We start from the raw sequence: 19282 nt of genomic DNA, 5'->3' as shown, positions 1-19282 counted from the left end.
AATCTTGTATCCTGCTACATTACTGAAAGTATTTATCAGCTGTAGGAGTCCCCTGGCAGCATATTTGGAGTCACTTATATATACTGTCATATTATCAGCAAATAGCAAAAGTTTGATTTCTTCCTTTCCAATTTATATTCTCTTGATTTCCTTTTCTTGTCTTATTGATCTAGCTAGGACTTCAAGTACTATATTGAAACAGTCATAAAAAAACCTCCCAAACAAAAAATGTCCAGGGCCAGATGATTTCAGAATTTCAAACAAGAACTAATACCGATACTCTGCAAATTGTCCCACATCATGGAAGCAGAAGGAACACTGCCAAACTCTTTTTATGAGGCTACAGTCACCCTGACACCCAAAACATACAAAGAGGCAATAAGAAAGAGAATTACAGACTAATATCCCTCATGAACATTGAAGCAAAAATACTCAATAAAATACTGGCAAATGAATCTAAGAACATATAAAAATCATCTTCAGTGATCAAGTAGACTTCATCCTAGATACGCAGGGATGGGTCAATATATGAAAATCTATCAATGTCATTTACCATTGAAAAAAACCACATGACCATCTCATTAGAAGTTAAAAAAGACTTTGACAAAATACAACATCCCTTAATGATAAGTGCTTGGAGAGATCAGAGATACAAGGAACATTTCTAAACATAATAAAGAAAATATACAGTATGCCAACAATAAAATCAAACTAAATGGAAAGAAACTCAAAGCAATTCCACTAAAATCAGGAACAAGACAAAGCTGTCCATTTTCTCCATATCTGTTCAATATAATACCCTAGCATATATCTCAACACCTTAAACGTTGGGTCATTTTTGTGTAAAGTTGCGTTACCCATCATGGGGTCCTGCTCATCTTGATGATTGCTTTGTCCTGGGACCAGAAGCCCTACATTGGGTGACAATTGTTAGGCCTCCTTATCCTCCTTATTCCCTAGGAAAAGGTGAGTGCGCTATCCTCCAGTTTGGCAGTCCCCATGATGCAGGACAATCAAACACGAAAGGGAGTCAAGTCAAAGCAGAAACTCAGTTTATTACCGTGAGCATTAAGTGACATAGTGTGATGTAGGGGCACCTCCAGCCATTGAGGGACAGCCAAGCCCTCCCTCTGCCTGGAGGGGCGTCTACCTAGTTTCTGCTGTCTCATCCTCACTTGGTTCCCTCAAACTTGAGCCTGGCTTTTCTCTGTCCTACAGGCCTCGAGGTACAGGCCCTGAGATAATTTTGGCCCAACATCTCCCCCTTTTGTTTTATATCCCACTCCCTACCCTGGTCAAAAAAGCAAGAATAGCACCCTGGGGAGAGAGTACAGGACAGGGCCACCCCTATTCAGAGCTTTGGCCTGGATACCCTCAAATTGAGTGTTCGTTTGTGGGATGAGATGTATCGAGCCTATTATATTGTATTTAAAGGGCCATGAGTTGTACCTGTTTTATCTGTTTTTGGAATGCTTGTTTTAGCCTTTGGAGAACACATGGGCCAAGAAGACAGGTGAAAAAACAACTATCGGACTCAATTAGGGAAGAGATGAGAGTGGTAAACTGTGGGAACCAATTAAACCAGGTCTCATAGAAGGTCCTTGACTTGAATGATCAATATCTTTTCTTAACTCATGTAGGGTTCTTGTAACTATACTGGAATGGTCTACATGGAAGCAACATTCTTCCCCAAGTGTCCTCCAAATTCCTCCTTATTCCATAAACAGCAAGTCTCCTATTTTGTAAGGTTAGCCTTGCTAAGGAATCCAAAGACTTTTGTAAATAATGCAATGCAGTCTCTGTCTTTTCTAATGTCGCTGTCAATTTCAGTGAATTATTCCCATTTCTTGTAAAATGACCAGGGATGATGTGCCCAGGGCAGTCCCAGCCACCTCTAACCCCATCAGTGTGGTGACGGCCAGGGCCATTAGGTGCTCTCTCTTATGCATTTGGGCTAGGAATTCTTCTTGTGTGTGGTAAAGCACATGAGGCAATATTAATGCAAATAGGCAAGTATCATTATACTGAATGATTTGTGGGTCAGACAGTCAGGGACTAACCCCCAAAATACCCATGATCTTTGGGCACCCTCCATGAAGCTATAGACCCATCAGCCACATCACAAGTGAGGGTAAGAAGAAGGTGTCTGGTGTATGAAACATAAGTTGCGTTTGACATCTGCCACAGGGGTATAGTCAGTCCCGACATCTCCCCCATTTTGGGGTTTTCCCATCTACAAATATCAGCTTTATCTAGTATTTCATAAGAGCCATTTACCCCAAAGGCTTCAAAGTAGGGGGGTAGTGACTGTAAGCAAATCCAACAGGCCTCAGTGGCTTCAGGGTGGGAAAGGTTTAAAGCCATAAAGACCATTGTAATGGCCTCCATCAAATAAGGTGAAGCTCTAATCCCCCTGCAACTCTAGGCAGCTTGGTGAAGGATACCTCAGGGGTAGATGATGGGGGGGGGGGTTTAAGTATGTAAAGTTGATGTAAAGTTGAGGTATATACAGGCATGTTCCCCATGGGCATTGCCTTGGAAGCAGGCCCCAGCATCAGAGGAGTGTCCTCAGGAAATTTCTCCATGTGAAGCAAGAGAATAAGGCCATGATCATATCCTTTTTGGTATAGGCTTAATCCCAACATCTTCTCAGATAACCAGGATAAGTCCCTTTTCTTCCCCTGCTTTGTAAACCTTAATATCAGAGGGTTACATCTAAATTGAGTGCATCTTCCATATAGGGGATTCTGGGATGGGGTACCTGGGAGACACTGAAGATCGTTATATCTCCATGTTGTTTTATTCAATGTCCAGTCCCAGTCTGCTCACATCCCCAGAAATAACAATAGTAATCAGAAGCCCTCTGAAGTTTCTAATAGCAGGGGCCAGTCCGGTTGCTTCCTGGGCATACATAAAAGGGTGTCTGCAGGAAGGCATGTCTCCTGAGGACATGAAAACACCCAGGCTCATTAGGGTAAGACTCCTGGGGTAGGATGCAACCCCAAGAGCCTCCACTTTTAGGTCTCTCTTCTATCCCCTGAATCCAGTCTCCCACCTCCCAGCTCCCACATGTCAGATCACAGAGGTCAAACATCAGGTCAGGTCACCACGTCCAGGATGTTGTCATCTGAGAAGTTTGGTTTGGAATCCCTCCAGTGCCAGCGCTTGACAGGATCCAGGTCACCTGTGGTTGGTGGGAGCTTGCTGCCTGGACCTTGATCCCCTTGAGAAGAGTAAACATGATTACCGCTGGGAGGGCCATTTGAAATAGGTAAACAGGCAACACTCTCCTCAAGAGTCAATCTCTCTTGGCAGTGGTGATTTTTCTTTTCTTTTGTTTGAATTTAAGGGTTGTCCACCATAATCTTTCTTTCTTTCTTTATTGGTTATCTTGGTCTTTCCCATTGTCCTGAGGGAAGTGGAGAAATTTTAAGTTACAAGCGGGTAGCCATATAGGTGTTTTCCCTCTGTTTTCCCTCGGCCCTGTGTTAACAAGGGATCTGGGCCCCTCCATTGGTGAGAGGATCCTTCCACCTAACCTTTAGGCAGGGCCTCATTGGTAGGGATCCCCAGTGTTTCTGGAATCTATTTTGTTCATCTGATTTTTGAAAATTTAAAATATTGATGGTTAACAATGACTTTTGCAGTTGTAGATGGGGTGGGGAGACTTCTTTTGTTTTTTAAAGACCTCTTTGAGATATTGCTGGTATCTTTTGACAATTGTTTGAACCTGAGGGTTGTATGGGATTCCAGTGGTATGGGATATATTCCATCTCTAGAAGAATTCTTTTAATGTTTTACTCATAAAACAGGGGCCATTGTCAGTCTTGACCTGTTGTGGTAGTCCCAACATAGCAAACTTTGTAGGAAGTGGCTTTTGGCATGGGTTGCCTGTTCCCCTGAGGGGGCAGTACATGTCTATGGTCACAAACATATATTTTAATTTGCCGAATGGAGGGTAATGTGTTACACCTGTTTGTCAGATGATATTGGGTCCTAACCCTCTTGGGTTCACCCCTGGCCCTTGTCTGAGGAAGAAAAACAGAGAGGGACCAGGTGCATGCTCTCTCTGCACAATTCCTGCTAGACACAGAGGAAGTTGGACTCCCCATTCTTGTGCTGTAAGTTTCCCATTATAACCATTAAAAATATAATTGTTGGGGCTGGAGAGATGGCTCAGCGGTTAAGAGCATTGCCTGCTCTTCCAAAGGTCCTGAGTTCAATTCCCAACAACCACATGGTGGCTCACAATCATCTGTAATGAGATCTGGTGCCCTCTTCTGGCCTGCAGGCATACATGCAGACAGAATACTGAGAATACTGTATACATAATAAATAAATAAATTATATGTATATATATAGTTGTTATCCTTAAGATGGCCTGGTTATTTCCCATATCAAGATCATTCGCAACACTTTACTAACTGGGACTCCCCAAAGTGCGTGTCCAGGGTCCCCAGAAATCTCTCCAGGGTGAGGCTCAATCAAGAACAATGTCTGGCCGGGCGGTGGTGGCGCACGCCTTTAATCCCAGCACTCGGGAGGCAGAGGCAGGCGGATTTCTGTGAGTTCGAGGCCAGCCTGGTCTACAAGAGCTAGTTCCAGGACAGGCTCTAAAAAAAAAAAGCTGCAGAGAAACCCTGTCTCGAAAAACCAAAAAAAAAAGAACAATGTCTGGCTGCCTATTCTAAGTCCTTAATTTTGAATGGAATTATTAATAGAGGGATCTTTTCCATAATGTTGGAGGGATGTGTCCCTGATTTTTAGAATTCTATCAGCTATTTGATTGAATTGAGAGTACACTCTGAAAGTGCCCTCCAGGGTGGTGTGTACCTATTCTAGTGGTTATTATTGCTGAACAATGGCAGCCAGCATGGTCTTTTCACCTAATAATATCCAGCCTTGGATCGGAATGTTAGGATTATATCTCACCAAAGAAGCCTGATGGAGCTCATTGATGAATTCAGTGAGTGCCTGATGGCCCTCAGGGGACAAGGAAATGATCTGATAAGGTTGCTTCCCTTTTAGGAGATCATATAACACATCTAGTTTCCCAGTATTTACAGGCAACCAGGGGCTTACCCAGTTCATTTCCCCCAGTATCTTTTGTAACCCTGATAAAGTGAGAGTTTCAGGCAGGATTAATTGGGGCTCATTCACTTTGGCTTGAGTGAATGTTAATTGGGATACCAACATATGAAATGGGGGGTACCTTTTATATTTTGTTTGGGGCTATTTTAAAGCCATGTTGTTGGAGGATATCAACAATAGTGGTTACCCAGGGAGCTAGCCCTGATTCTTCCAAATGCTCAATGCTTAGATCATCCATATAAACATATAGGAGGGTATTATCTTTGTCAAAATAGGGAGGATACTATACAAATATTGTTGGCAAAGTATGGGCTATTAGCCATGCCCTGTGGGAGAATAGCCCATTTGTATCTTTCATTTGGTTGAGAGGAGTTAACTATGGGAATGGAAAAGGTGAACTTTTTGCAATCTTCCTCATGAAGAGGAATTGAGAAGAAGCAGTCCTTTAGATTAATTACAGTGAGGTGAAACTGGGAGGGGATTGCTGGAACCCAAGGTAAGCCTCTTAAAGGGGTCCCTACTAGCTCTATAAGGACACTGATTGCTTTTGGGTCTTGTGACATTCTCCAGGTCCCATTAGGCTTACATATCACAAACACAGGGCTGTTCCAGGGGCTCATGGAGGGTCTTATCCATCCTTCTCTAAGCAGATTTCTGGTGATTTCTTTGAGTTTAAGTTTAGGTAATGGCCACTACTCCACCCATACCAGCTTACCAGGTGCCCTCCTAATGGAGGAGACCATGGGGGTAGTGACCTCTACTTTTGGGGATGAATCCAGGTGTCGGGGGTCTGCCTGATGACATCTTGCTCAGTTTTATCATCATAAAAAGCTAGGTGGTCAGTGGTAATAACGGCATCTATTTGTCCTAACAAATCTTGTCCTAGGAGGTTTGTAGACAACCCCAGGAGGATCAGAGGCCTGAACTTTCCTTTGTCTCTGTCTGGCCCCACCCAAGTTATGGGACTGCCATTTCTTACCCAACTCCTGTGAGAGGCGGCCCAGTTATGAGATCCCAGCTGGCTGGTACCTCTTCGTTTGATACCTTTTTTTTCTGAGGACCATCCTGTCAGCTCCTGTGTCTATATGGCATTGGAGTCTTTGTTCCCCAAAGATCATAGTCATATTGTGTCAGAACCCCTCTACCATCAGAATGGTCCAGTTAACTGAAGGTGAATTTTTCCTTCCTTTGGTTAAGGGGGCTGGAAGGTGCCCCCATCTACTTTAAAGGTTGATTTGTGATGGGTTTCCCATTTGTGTCAAATTTGGAGCAACATTCTGAGCCCCAGTGGTACCCCTTGTGGCAGTGAGGGCAGGGAGATGGAGGGAATCCCTTCTGCACCTGGATTTTATTGCCCTTTTGTGGGCAATCACTCTTAAAATGCCCCAGCTGACCATATAAGAAACATTTCCCAGGTGTTTGCTTTTGCTGTCCAGTCACCAGGGCTTGAGTAATAGAAGAGGCTAGAGTTTGGGTCTGGGCCTGAAGGGCCGCCACAAGAGTCTGGTTGGTATGTGACTGGGTCTCAACATTCTGCGATGCTACAACTCATTGACTCATGGACTCTTCCCTAAGGCCAGCACAAGCCATCCTAGTATCTAGGTTCATACCTTCCCAGACTAGGAGCTTAGTAAATTGGTCTCTAAGCCCACGGGGGCTGAAGAGGATTTCCTCTCAAGGCTGGTCTGCATACAGATAATAAAGTCTGGAAGCGGCACCCCCAGTTTTTTTTACATCATGCTAGCTATAGGTAATTCAGTGGGTCCCTCCTCTAGCTTGGCCCAGGCCTCCAGGCCTGCTTGTCTAACTCGGTCCCAATATGGAGCTGCAATTGTGGCTTGTTGGACCCAAGTGAAAAAGCCTTCCCCCATACCAGTTAGTATTGGATAAGTGATGGGAATTTGGGGGTCAGAAGCTCTATTGAACTCTGCCCTAGTGTGACAGGCCTCCTTAAAGAAGGACATCCATTTAATATATTGGGATACCCCCAGGGTAGGTAGCCTTAGCCATATGCCAGTCCTTGGGGATACAAGGATGGTAGGCTACTTCCTGAAGGAGGGTCAATGCCCAAGGGGAGTTAGGGTCATCCTCAGCCACCACCTTCCTCAATTCTTTCGGGTCCTTAGCTTCCCAAGGATACCAGGCTAAGGGGTGATTAGGGCCAGGGGCAACATTGATTGGGAAGGCTTGGAGGCCATAGACCCTAGCCCTATAGGCCTCAGCGTAAGTATCCCCAGGAGGCTCTGCCCCACATTCTTCTGTGTGAGAATCCCAACTTTGCCCAGTTCCTTCCAGAGGCTGGTATATTCATTCCCTCCTGGCAAGGATGGAGCCCCCTTATTTGACCCATTCCCCTCTTCCGCTTTATCCTTTCCAGGGAGGCTGGGGGCATGAGGAGGTGGCCACTCCTCATCAAAGACAATATCTACTTTCCTTTTTGTCTTTGACTCTGCCTGCCATATTTCTTCCCCTTGGGACCACTCTTCAGTAAGTTGTGCCCATTTTTGTTCTCCCCCTCGTCTGCCTCCTTTTCTCCCATTCTTTTGGTTAATTGGTTACTTTTGGATTTTTTTTGATGTGTTCTTGGATTTTTTTTGCCAGTATTTTATTGAGTATTTTCACATCTATGTTTATGAGTGAGATTGGTCTGTAATTCTCTTTCTTGGTTGAGTCTTTGCATGGTTTTGGTATCAGGGTAACTCTAGCTTCATAAAAAGTTTGGCAATGTTCCTGCTGTTTCTATTCTGTGGAACACTTTGAGAGTATAGGCATTAGCTCTTCTTTGAAGTTCTAATAGAATTCTGCACTGAAACCATCCAGCCCTGGACTTTTTTTGGTTGGGAGGCTTTTGATGACTGCTTCTATTTCTTTGCAGGTTATAGGTCTATTTTAATTGTTAACCTGGTCTTGATTTAATTTTGGTATATGGTATCTATCTAGAAAATTGTTCATTTCTTTTATATTTTCCTATTTTGAGGAGTACAGGTTTTTGTAGTATGACCTAATGATTCTCTGGATTTCCTCAGTGTATGTTGCTATGTCCTCCTTTTCATTTTTTATTTTGTTAATTTGGATGTTCTCTCTCTGCCTTTTGATCAGTTTGGATAAGGGTTTGTCTATCTTATTGATTTTCTCAAAGAACCAGCTCTTTGTTTCATTGACTCTTTGTATTGTTTTCTTTGTTTCTATTTTATTGATTTCAGCCCTTAATTTGATTATTTCCTGTCTTCTACTCCTCCTGGGTGAGTCTACTTCTTTTTGATCTAGAAATTTCAGATGTGCTGTTAAGTCACTAGTGTGAGGTTTCTTCATCTTTTTCATGTAGGCACTTAGTGCTATGAACTTTTCTCTTAGCACTGCTTTCATGGAGTCCCATAGGTTTGTGTACACTGTGCCTTCATTTTCCTTAAATTCTAGGAAGTCTTTAATTTCTTTCTTATTTCTTCCTTGACCTGAGACTGACATAGGTTAGACTCTTGCCGGTAAGCCACAGTCACGTGGTGATACACAGATTTAATAGAAATGGGTTGATTAAGATGTGAAAGTTAGCCAATGAGAGGCTAGAGCTAATGGGCCAGGCAGAAATTTAATTAACACAACTTCTGTGTGGTTATTTTGGATATAAGCTAGCCGGGTGACGGGACACAGCCCGCTGCTTCTTACAACAGATGAATCTTCTTCCTCTATAGTATCTTCAACACCTCAGATTCTCTTTTCCATTTCTTGTATTCTGTTGGTTATGCTTGCCTCTGTAGTTCCCATTCATTTACCCAGATTTTCCATATCCAGCTACAAGTTCCCTAGCTGTGTGTTTTCTTTATTGCCTCTATTTTAGTCTTCAAGTCTTGAACTGTTGGCTTCACCTGTTTGGTTGTTTTTTTCTTTGTTTTCCTGGTTTTCTCTGGGAGATTTATTGATTTCTTCCATTTTTTTTTGTTTATCTTTTCCTCCATTTCTTTAAGGGAATTTTTTGTTTCCTCTTTAAATATCTTTATCATCCTCATAAAGTTGATGATCAAGTCTTCCTGTTGTATGACCACTGGATTCTGGTGTTACCATGCTGCTTTTTAGGTTGTTGAATGAATTCTTGCATTGGTGCCTATCCATCTCTTCCTCCAATAGGTGCCACCAGTGTCTTTGCTTCTTGGTCCAATCCTTGCAGTGACTGTGTCTTTGGGAACTGTTCTTGGTCTGTTCTGTGCTATTGCTGTCCGTGTTTCAGAGAGCCACTGAGGTCTCTCTAGTCCCGCTCTTTTGGTCTGCTCTCTTTGGTTGCTCTCTTGGTCTTCTCTGGGCATTCACAGCCTGTGCTTCAGGGTTCCTCTCTTGGTCCTCTCTGTTCAGTTGCAGCTGGTGCTTCAGAGTTCCTCTGAGGTTGTCTGAGGGGGTGGGAGTTGGCGATAGGAGGGTTTGGGGTGGAGTGGAACTTGTAGCTGGCAGGGTCTGATTGGTCAGGTGGGGGTGTTGAAGCAGCTTACCTGTAGGAAGCTTGACTGGCTAGAGAAGCTGAGGCACGTGGGGGAGGGGTCCAGAGTTTTACCTAGGCCTAGAGAGTTGGGTGCCCTGCTGGGTGAGTGGTCACTTACCTCTTGGTTCTTTCCTTGAATTTACAACTTGTGTTTTAGAGTTCCTCTGAGGTAGCAGGGGATAGGAGGGTTTGGGGACAGAGTAGGACTTGTAGCAGAAAGGGTCTGAGAATGGGGTCATCTTTTCTAATTTTTAAATGCAAGTGTTTATAGCTACACATTCCCTCATAGAACTGTTTTTAATGCTTCCTAGAGGTTTTGTTGCATTGTGTTTTCATTTTCTTTTATTTTTAGAAAATTTTAGTTTCTTTCTTCTTTGACCCATTTATTATTCAGAAATGTATTGTTTAATCTACATGCATTTTAATACTTACTAGAGATTCATTTGCTGTTGATTTTAAATTTTATGGTATTGTGGTCAGATAAGATACATGGTGTTACTTAAATTTTTCTGAATTTGTAAGATTTGTTTTGTGTCTCGGGATGTGGTGTATTTTGGAAAAGCTTTTATGACCTGCAGAATAGTGTGTACACTCTTTGACTGAATAGAATGTATAGTCTTTGATGTTTGATTGCAATACTGTGTAGACATCTGCCTGCATATAGTCATAAAACAGGATGATTCAAGCTTGGAGCAAATAAGTATTGAGAAGCCTTAACCTGCTTTGGACTGTAACTGAGTTCTAACAAAGTGTTTGAGTCTGTTATTTGATTGTAGCACCATAAAGATGCACAGGGATACTCAGGAAGGGAGAACTGCAGCACACCCTGATGATCAATTCTTGTTCTTTTGGTTTCAGTGAAGAAGTGGCTGTTCAAAAACTAAAGTTAATACACTAAAATCCCATGAAATTCAGATTTTAGTGTCTATAAATAAAGCTTCATTGGCACACAAACACATAGTTAGATTTAAGTGACTGAAACTATATTGGTGTTTTGGCACACATCTGCAATTTTAGCACTTGGTAGCAAGTACAAGAGGTTTACTGTGTCTGGGGATACCCTGGGTTACACAGTGAGTGTCGAGCTAGCTGACCAACATAATAAGATCCTATGTGAAAAAATAAAACCAAAAGAAAAAAGAATGCTAAAGAGTTTAATTGATTTTGGAATCATATTCAACATAATCAACATTTGTTTATATCCTTCAATCCCACAGATTATAGCAAGATTTACTCACAGTCTCAGTGGTTTAGGCATGATTCCAAACACTGAAAATGTAAACGAGAATTAGACCGATCAACTTGATTTTTTTTTGGTGTCTTAATATAGCAAAACAAAAGAAATGAGAAGGCATAATAGAAAATAGTTTATATTAGAAACATTTAGGGTGGCAAAAAGCAGAAGTTACTTCTCTATTCCATCAGAAGGTCCAAGTCTTTTCCTGAGTCTCCTCATGGCTGCCTTCATCTCCTGGTTCCTCAGAGTGTAGATCAAGGGGTTGAGCAGAGGGGAGATGACCGTGAAGGTGACAGAGATGGCTTTGTCTGTGGGGAGGGCAGTGAATGGCCGGGCATAGACATAGATGCAGGGCACAAAGTGCAGGGTGATCACAGTGATGTGGGAGGTACAGGTAGAGATGGCTTTCTTCCTGCCCTCTCCTGAATGAGACCTTAGCAATGATAATATGACCATGTAGGACACCAGGAGCAAGAAGAACCACAGTGTGGTGAGCATCCCATTGTTGGAAATCATCAGCAGCTCCAAAACAAAGATGTCTGTGCAGGCAAGTTTGATGACCTGGGGGACATCACAGTAGAAAGTGTCAAGAACATTGGGTCCACAGAATGGAAGTGTCAGCAAGAGAGAAATCTGCACGATGGAGTGGGCAAAGCCTCCCACCCAGGAGGCTACTATTAACCCAATGCAACGGCCTCTGCTCATGATGGTCACATAATGGAGGGGCTTGGAGATGGCCACATATCTATCTAGAGCCATCACTGACAGAGAAAACACATCCACTCCTCCAATAAGGTGGAAGAAGAACATCTGAGTGAGGCAGCCATTGAAAGAGATGGTCTTCCTGTCTGAGAGAAGGTCCACCAGGACCTTGGGTGCAGTGATGGAGGAAAAGCAGATGTCGGCAACAGACAAATTCCTGAGCAAGAAGTACATGGGGGTGTGAAGGCGCGGCTCACAGGTCACGGTGACCATGATGAGAAGGTTCCCCAGCAGAGTTGTCACATATACCATGAGAAAGAAAAGGAACAGCAGCACGCTGACTTCATGACTCTGGGTCAGGCCAAGGAAAATAAGTTCTTTGACCCTGGTGTAGTTTTCCATCTCAATCAAATCACCCTCTTTCTTTGCTTTTATTGTTTCAAGAGTCAGGCTGTTTATCTTGTTGTCCTAAGCTTCTAAGATGCAATTCGGAAACTCCTTTTTATGGCTATAGCACCTGGAATAGATTGTTGTCCATAATCTAAATATTGCCGTTAACTTGATAATCAAATTATCACATAGAAAATCATTCAATATATTTTTCTACCGAGAGCAACATTGGAAAAGAAAATTCATTAGTAGTGTCACCTAGAATATTTATATCCGAAAAAATTTACCATGGTTCATTTTGAAGCTTTTGATATCAAATTTCCAATGGTCTCTCTCTCTCTCTCTCTCTCTCTCTCTCTCTCTCTCTCTCTCTCTCTCTAAAAGTCAATTTGTTTTGCTTTAATGAAATCTTTGTAATTCTTTTTGTCAGTTATTTTACTTGAGGGGCAAAGATTCTGGCTTTCCTATGAAAAAGTGGAAGGACCACTATCAAGTTAACTTTTCCTAATTTGTTATTATTATTATCAGTTGTATTCTACATTGTACGGGGAGACTCCTGGATATGAACATATGGAGATTCTGGAATTCTTCTGAACGATTGTTTTTCACTAAGCGTAGGGTTTATGTGTTTTGTGACAGGCAGTGCTGAACCCTCTGCCACGAGAAGCTGGAGCGGTAGTTTCACCCCCTTCTCATTCTGTCATTAACTAAATGAGAGATGAAACTGACTGCGAACTGTGAGCTGCCAACAGTATCAGTATCAGTATTGGTTTGAGCAAGTAGGGAAGAGGAGGAAACTGTGTGTGTGTGTGTGTGTGTTGGTGGGGTGTGTGTATTTGTGTGTGCATGATAGTGGGGGGAGACCCATGTGAGATGCTGTAGGATTGAAACAGGATGAAGCTTTCTGGGTCTGAACACAGGTTTCCAATTTTAACCTCTGTTAAAAACATAGAAATCAAGCTGGGCATGGTGCTGCTTGCCTTTAATCCCAGCATTTGGAGGCAGAGGCAGGTGGATCTCTGTTAGTTTGAGGCTACAGAGTGAGTTCCAGGACAGCCAAAGATACACAGAGAAACCCTGTCTCGAAAAAACAAAACAAATAAACAAAAAACCAACCATCACCACTACCACCTCCATCACCACCACCACCACCAATAAAAAAAACACAGGAATCAACTAGAAACCTACTGTCCCCTCCTCTGTTCCTGCTTCCTTGCTCCAGTGGGCATCATCAGCAGACTCATTTGTAAGTTTTGGGAAAAAGCAGCCACGATGACCTCAAGAGTCCGTTTATCTCGAGCCTCAGTTGTCTGGTGAATGGTTCTTTTACGTATTCTTGAAGAAGCAGCTTTCACTTAGTCCCAGTTGAGCAAGACGAGATGAAAAGAGACTATACTTCCACCAAATCGCAGCAGTTGCTTGTTGGGACTCAGCTTTAAATGCACTTATATCTAGCTCCAAAGCCATTCTATTTATTGGAGCAATCACTCTGAGCATTCAGTAAGTTGGAGTTATTTCTTTGTCTCAATTTTAGTGTAAAGATACTAGAAAAACACTTTTTGACAGGATATTTAATTGAAAAGTCAAGGAGTTTTCAGATAAACTTGGGTACATCATAGACTCCACTTTCTCACACATCTGCAGCACCCCTAAGACTGTGCACCAAAAACTGATAATCAAAAAATAGAGTCAGACTCCCCCAGATTAGTTTGATTGTATTTCTGACATTGAGTTTATTAGGAATTTCAAAAGTGTAATCTAATCAATATACCCCTTAGTCTTTTCTCACACAGTTTTTGGGTCCTTTCAGGACAGTTGGCACTTGACTTATGCTAGCTATGTCACACACAAGTGCAGCTAAGGTCTTATTCTGGCCATGTTCATTCTGATGGAAATATAGATACATACGGGCATCGACAGCCATGGGGACCAACCAATGATGCCCCAGTGTCATAGAATCACATTTGGTCTCTATTTTGGGCTGTTATAGGAAACTTTAAACTTTAGCAGTGGAGAAAAAAAATTGTCACTGTCTGGATGAACAGCAATACCAAAGGCAGAGAAATAATGCCAATAACTGGTGAAATGTCACAGCCACACAGAAAGCACCGAGAAAAGCAGTGCAGTTGATTGGTGGGCGTGGGGAGTGTGGCGTGAAAGGAGACCTTTATTAGTAACATCATTCCTTGTCTCATTACATCATCAATAAATATTTCATTTTTGAACTCCATGGCTCTTAGGTACTGTTACCTCAGTGAATGATTCATCTAAGCATACTATCTACTTTTCGTGAAAGGAAGATTGTATAAGCTGGAGGAGGTGCAATCAGAGTGCAGACACATTGTTTTTTCTTTCCTCCAATTCAACACATGTATCTTTAAATTTTTGTATTAAAAGGTTATTTGAGAAAATCTGAAGAACTGCATTTATCGGAAAACAATTTTTGCATTGATTTTAACATGTAGCAGGCACACATTAAACAATCGAAAAGCTCTCAACACTTGTCTAATGCCTTGTCTCAGAACCAGGCTACCTTATGAATTCTTCTTAACACTAAACCGCCTTCCAGTACTTGACACCTACCTTTGTTAGTCAGTGAGAAGATTGTCTTTGGTCTGAAATACTTAATATTTCTGGAAAATACTTAAAGTTAAACACAATAACAACATCTCTATTTCAATATGCACACAACCCTAGCTAGCAGCTGAGTATCTTTACCTGTTGCCTTTACCTTAAAAACTCAGATAAAATGATATGATATTAGATTCAGGGTACAGCAACTGTTGATATTAATCTTTGAAAGATGTGTTTCTGAAGGTAAAGCCCTTTGCATGATTGAATATCTTAGTATCCTTGCTCCATTTGCCTTGACAGCAAACTCAAAGAGTCACATCTTCAAGGTTCTTCTGTTGTGTCCTGTCTTATATTCAAACCCCTCAGCCTCAGGCTTAATGTAAGCCTGGCAAAGGGAATATTACTGGACAAGAAAGCAGAAGTAACTGACTGTAGCTTTGACCACACAATTTAAAGGGGGTCATTAAAATGTTATCAACACACATAGGTACACATATTCACACATACTAACTTATGTTGGCTGGTGTTCAAAGGCTTTAGAGGCAATACAAGAAATCTCTTTGGTTTTTATCTTTAACATTTACACTGGGCTCCTGTGTCATGTCCTGGTCCCTTAGTCTCAGGCTTATTATGAGAGCTAAGTATAGTTGAGCAAGCAAGTGGAAACCAACTGGCTAGTTTCCACCGCTGCTGGTGGAGTTTCAGTGGGGATTATTAAATTGTTGTAATGCATGTGTAAACACCCATGTGTAAACAGAGACAATCATGGTGAAAAGCAATTATTCAGGCTACCAAGGCAGAAATGCAATGCCCTTATTCTAAAACCTAAGAAGCTCTTTGTTAAAAGTGACATCTTTATATAAATATATAAATTTATAAATGAGAGAGAGAGAGAGAGCGAGAGAGAGAGAGAGAGAGAGAGAGAGAGAGAGAGAGAGATTAGGAAGATACCAGTTAGTCACCAGATTTACTTTTTCTGAGATAGAATCTCAGAGTTGTTTTGATTTGCACTTCTCTGATGTCTAAGGATGCTGAATATTTCCTTAAGTGTCTTTCTGTCATTTGAGATTTTTCTGTGGAGAATTTTCTGTATTGATCTGTACCCCATTTTTAAATTGAAGTATTTGGTAGTTTGATGTCTAGTTTCTTTGTATATTTTGGAGATCAACCTTCTGTCAGATGTGGGTTGATGAAGATCTTTTCCCTTTCTGTAGGCAGCCATTTTGTCTTATTGACTGTGTCCTTTGCTTTACACAAGTTTCTCAGTTTCAGAAGGTCCCATTTATTAATTGTCAATCTCAGTGTCTGTGCTCCTGGGGTTATATTTAGGAAGTGGCCTCATGTGCTAATGCATTCAAGGCTGCTTCCCAATTTCTCTTCTACTAGGTTCAGTGTGGTTGGTTTTGTTAAGCTCTTTGATCCATTTTGACTTGAGTTTTGTGCATGACAATAGATATAGATCTATTTTCATTTTTCTACATGTTATATCCAGTTATACCAGCACCATTTGATGATGTTTACTTTTTTCCATTTTATATTTTTAGCTTCTTTGTCAAAAACAGGTGCTCATAGGTTTGTGGGTTAATATCAGTGTCTTCAATTCCACTTGTCCATCTGTCTGTTTTTATGCCAATTCCAAGCTATTTTCATTACTGTAGCTCTATAAAAGAGTTTGAAGTCAGGGATGGTGATACCTCCAGAAGTTCTTTTATTGTACTGGATTGTTTTTGCACTCTTGGTCTTTTTGTTTTTCCACATGAAATTTAGTATTGTTTTTTTTGAGGTCTGTGAAGAATTGTGTTGGGATTTTTATGTGTATTGCATTGATTATGTAGATTGCTTTTGGCAAGACTGTCATTTTTACTATATTGTTTCTACCTATCCAAGAGCGTGGGTGATCTTTTCATTTTCTGATATCTTTTTCAATTTCATTCTTCAAATAATTTTGTTATACAGGTCTTTCACTTGTTTGATTATAGTTACCTCAAGATATTTTATGTTGTTTCTGGCTATTGTGAAGGGTGATGTTTCTTTGATTTCTTTTTCAGCCCTTTTATCGTTTGTATATAGGAGGGCTACTGATTTTTTTTGGAGTTAATCTTGTCCCCTGCCACATTATGTAAGTTGTAGAATTTTTGGGGTCACTTATATGTACAGTCATGTCATCAGCAAATAGCAAAAATTTGATTTCTTCCTTTCCAATTAGTACCCTCTTGATATCCTTTTGTTGTCTTATTGCTTTAGCTAGGACTTCAAGTACTATAATGAATAAATATGGAGAGATTGGACAGCTTTATCTTGTTCCTGATTTTAGTGGAATTGCTTTAAGTTTCTTTCCATTTAATTTGATTTTGCTGTTGGCTTACTGTATATTGCCTTTATTATGTTTAGGAATGTTCCTTATATCCCTGATCTCTCCAACACTTTTGTCATGAAGGGTTTTGGATTTTGTCAAAGGCCTTTTTTTTTTAGCATCTAATGAGATCATCATGTGTTTTTTCTTTCAGTTTGTGTATATGATGGATTACATTGATAGATTTTCATATTTTGACCCATCCCAGCATCTCTAGGATGAAGCCTACTCAATCATGGTGGATGATTTTTATGATGTGTTCTTGGATTCAGTTTGCCAGTATTTTATTGAGTATTTTTGCATCAATGTTCATGAGGGAGATTGGTCTTTAATTCTCCTTTTTCTTGTGCCTTTGTGTGGTTGGGGTGTCAGAGTAACCTTAGCCTCGTAAAAAAAAAATTTGGCAGTGTTCCTTCTGCTTCTATAATGTGGGACAATTTGCTGAATATTGGTATTAGTTCTTTGAAATTCTGGTAGAATTCTATACTGAAGCCATCAGGCCCTGGACTTTTTTTGGTTGGGAGCCTTTTTATAACTGTTTCTATTTCCTTATGGGTTATAGGTCTATTTAATTTATTTATTTGGTCTAAATTTAATTTTTTATGTGGTACTTATCCAGAGAATTGTCCATTTCATTTAAAATTTCCAATTTTGTGGAGTACAGGTTTTTGAAATATGACCTGATGGTTTTCTTGATTTCATCAATGTCTGTTGCTATTTTTATTTGTAATTATATTATATTTTTCTTACTTATTTTATTTTTTAAGAAAGAAAACAAACTATCTTTTTCATTTTACATACCAATCCCAGTTCCCACTCCTTCCCCTCCTCCCATTCCCTGCATCCCCTCCCCCATCTACTCCCAAAAGAGGGCAAAGACATATTGCTCAGAGAAAGGACCATGGCCCTCCCCACTATATCTAGGCTGGGCAAGGTATCCATCCAAAGAGAATGGGCTCCCAAAAAGCCAGCACAAGTAGCAGGGAGAAATCCTGGTGCCACTGCCAGTAGCCCCACAGTCTGCCCCAGCCATACAACTGTCACCCACATTCAGAGGGATTAGTTTGGGCCTATGCTGTTTCTTTCCCTGTCAAACTGGAGTTGGTGAGCTCCCATTAGCTCAAGTAAGCTATTTCAGTGGGTATCCGCATCATGGTCTTGACCTCTATGCTCATATTCTCACTCTTCCTACTCTTCAACTGAACTTTGGGAGCTTAGCCCAGTGCTCCACTGTGGTTCTCTACCCCTGTCTCTATCAGTTGCTAGATGATGGTAATATGGAGACATTTAAGATAGTCATAAATCTGACTATAGGGCAAGGTCCGTTTGGGCACCCTTTCCACTATTGCTTAGGGTCTTAGCTGGGGTCATCCTCGTGGATACTTGGGAATTTCTCTAGTGCCATGTTTCTTGCTAGCCCCATAATGGCTCCCTCAATCAAAATATCTCTTTCCTTGCTCTCATCTCTGTCCTTTCCTCATCTCTACTCTCCTGTTCCCTCAAGTTCTCTTCTTCCCTCTCCTTCTCCCCTTTCCTCCCCTTCTGCCCTCACTTCTATCGCCACCGCCATGCTCCCAATTTTGTCAGGAGATATTGTGTGTTTTCTCTTCCCAGGGGGATTTAATATATTTCAGCATTCACTTTGTTACTTAGCTTCTCTATGGTAATAGACTATAGGCTCGTTATCCTTTGCTTTACAGCTAGTATCCACTTACGACTGAGTACATACCATGCTCATTTTTCTGGGTCTGGGTTACCTCACTCAGAATGATTTTTTTCTAGTTTCATCCATTTGCATGCAGAGTTCAAGATGCCATTGTTTTTTACTGCTGAGTAGTACTCCATTGTGTAAATGTGCCACATTATCTTTATCCATTCTTCAGTTGAGGGGCATCTAGGTTGTTTCCAGGTTCTTTCTATTACAGATAATGTTGCTATGAACATAGTTGAACAAATGTTCTTGTGGTATAATTGAGCATCCTTTGGGTATATGCCCAAGTGTGGTATTGCTGGGTTCTGAGGCAGGTTGATTCCCAATTTTCTGAGATACCGCTATACTGATTTCTAGAGTGGTTGTACACATTTGCATTCCCACCAGCAATGGATGAGTGTTCCCCTTACTTCACATCCTCTCCAGCATAAACTATCATTGGTGTTTTTGATTTTAGCCATTCTAACTGGTATAAGGTGGTATCTCAGAGTCATTTTGATTTGCATTTCCCTGATGGCTAAGGATGTAGAACATTTTCTTATGTGTCTTTCAGCCATTTGAGATTCTTTTGTTAAGAATTCTCTGTTTAGTTCTGTACTCTATTTTCAAATTGGATTATTTGGAATTTTGATATCTAATTTCTTGATTTCTTTATATGTTTTGGAAATCAGTACTCTTTCTGATGAGGGAGTTGGTGAAGATCTTTTCCCATTCAGCAGGCTGCCTTTTTGTCTTATTGACTGTGTCCTTTGCTTT

At 41.1% G+C, this 19282-nt stretch overlaps 1 protein-coding gene across 1 annotated transcript; it reads right to left on the bottom strand.

The window, feature by feature from the left end:
* Positions 1 to 10964: 10964 nt before the first annotated feature.
* On the bottom strand, positions 10965 to 11900 carry LOC119825542 (olfactory receptor 4D10). Its single transcript, XM_038346467.1, has one exon. The coding sequence runs from the start codon at positions 11898 to 11900 to the stop codon at positions 10965 to 10967; it is 936 nt and encodes a 311-aa protein (XP_038202395.1).
* Between the last annotated feature and the right edge of the window lie 7382 nt (positions 11901 to 19282).

Source organism: Arvicola amphibius, chromosome 1, assembly GCF_903992535.2.
Source record: "Arvicola amphibius chromosome 1, mArvAmp1.2, whole genome shotgun sequence".
NCBI lineage: Eukaryota > Metazoa > Chordata > Mammalia > Rodentia > Cricetidae > Arvicola > Arvicola amphibius.
The sequence above is the reverse complement of the archived record's forward strand: the minus strand, read 5'-3'. Positions and strand labels throughout refer to the sequence as shown.

Coding starts and splice junctions, on each gene's coding strand:
- LOC119825542 (XM_038346467.1), bottom strand. CDS start 11,900: ATGGAAAACTACACCAGGGTCAAAGAACTTATTTTCCTTGGCCTGACC.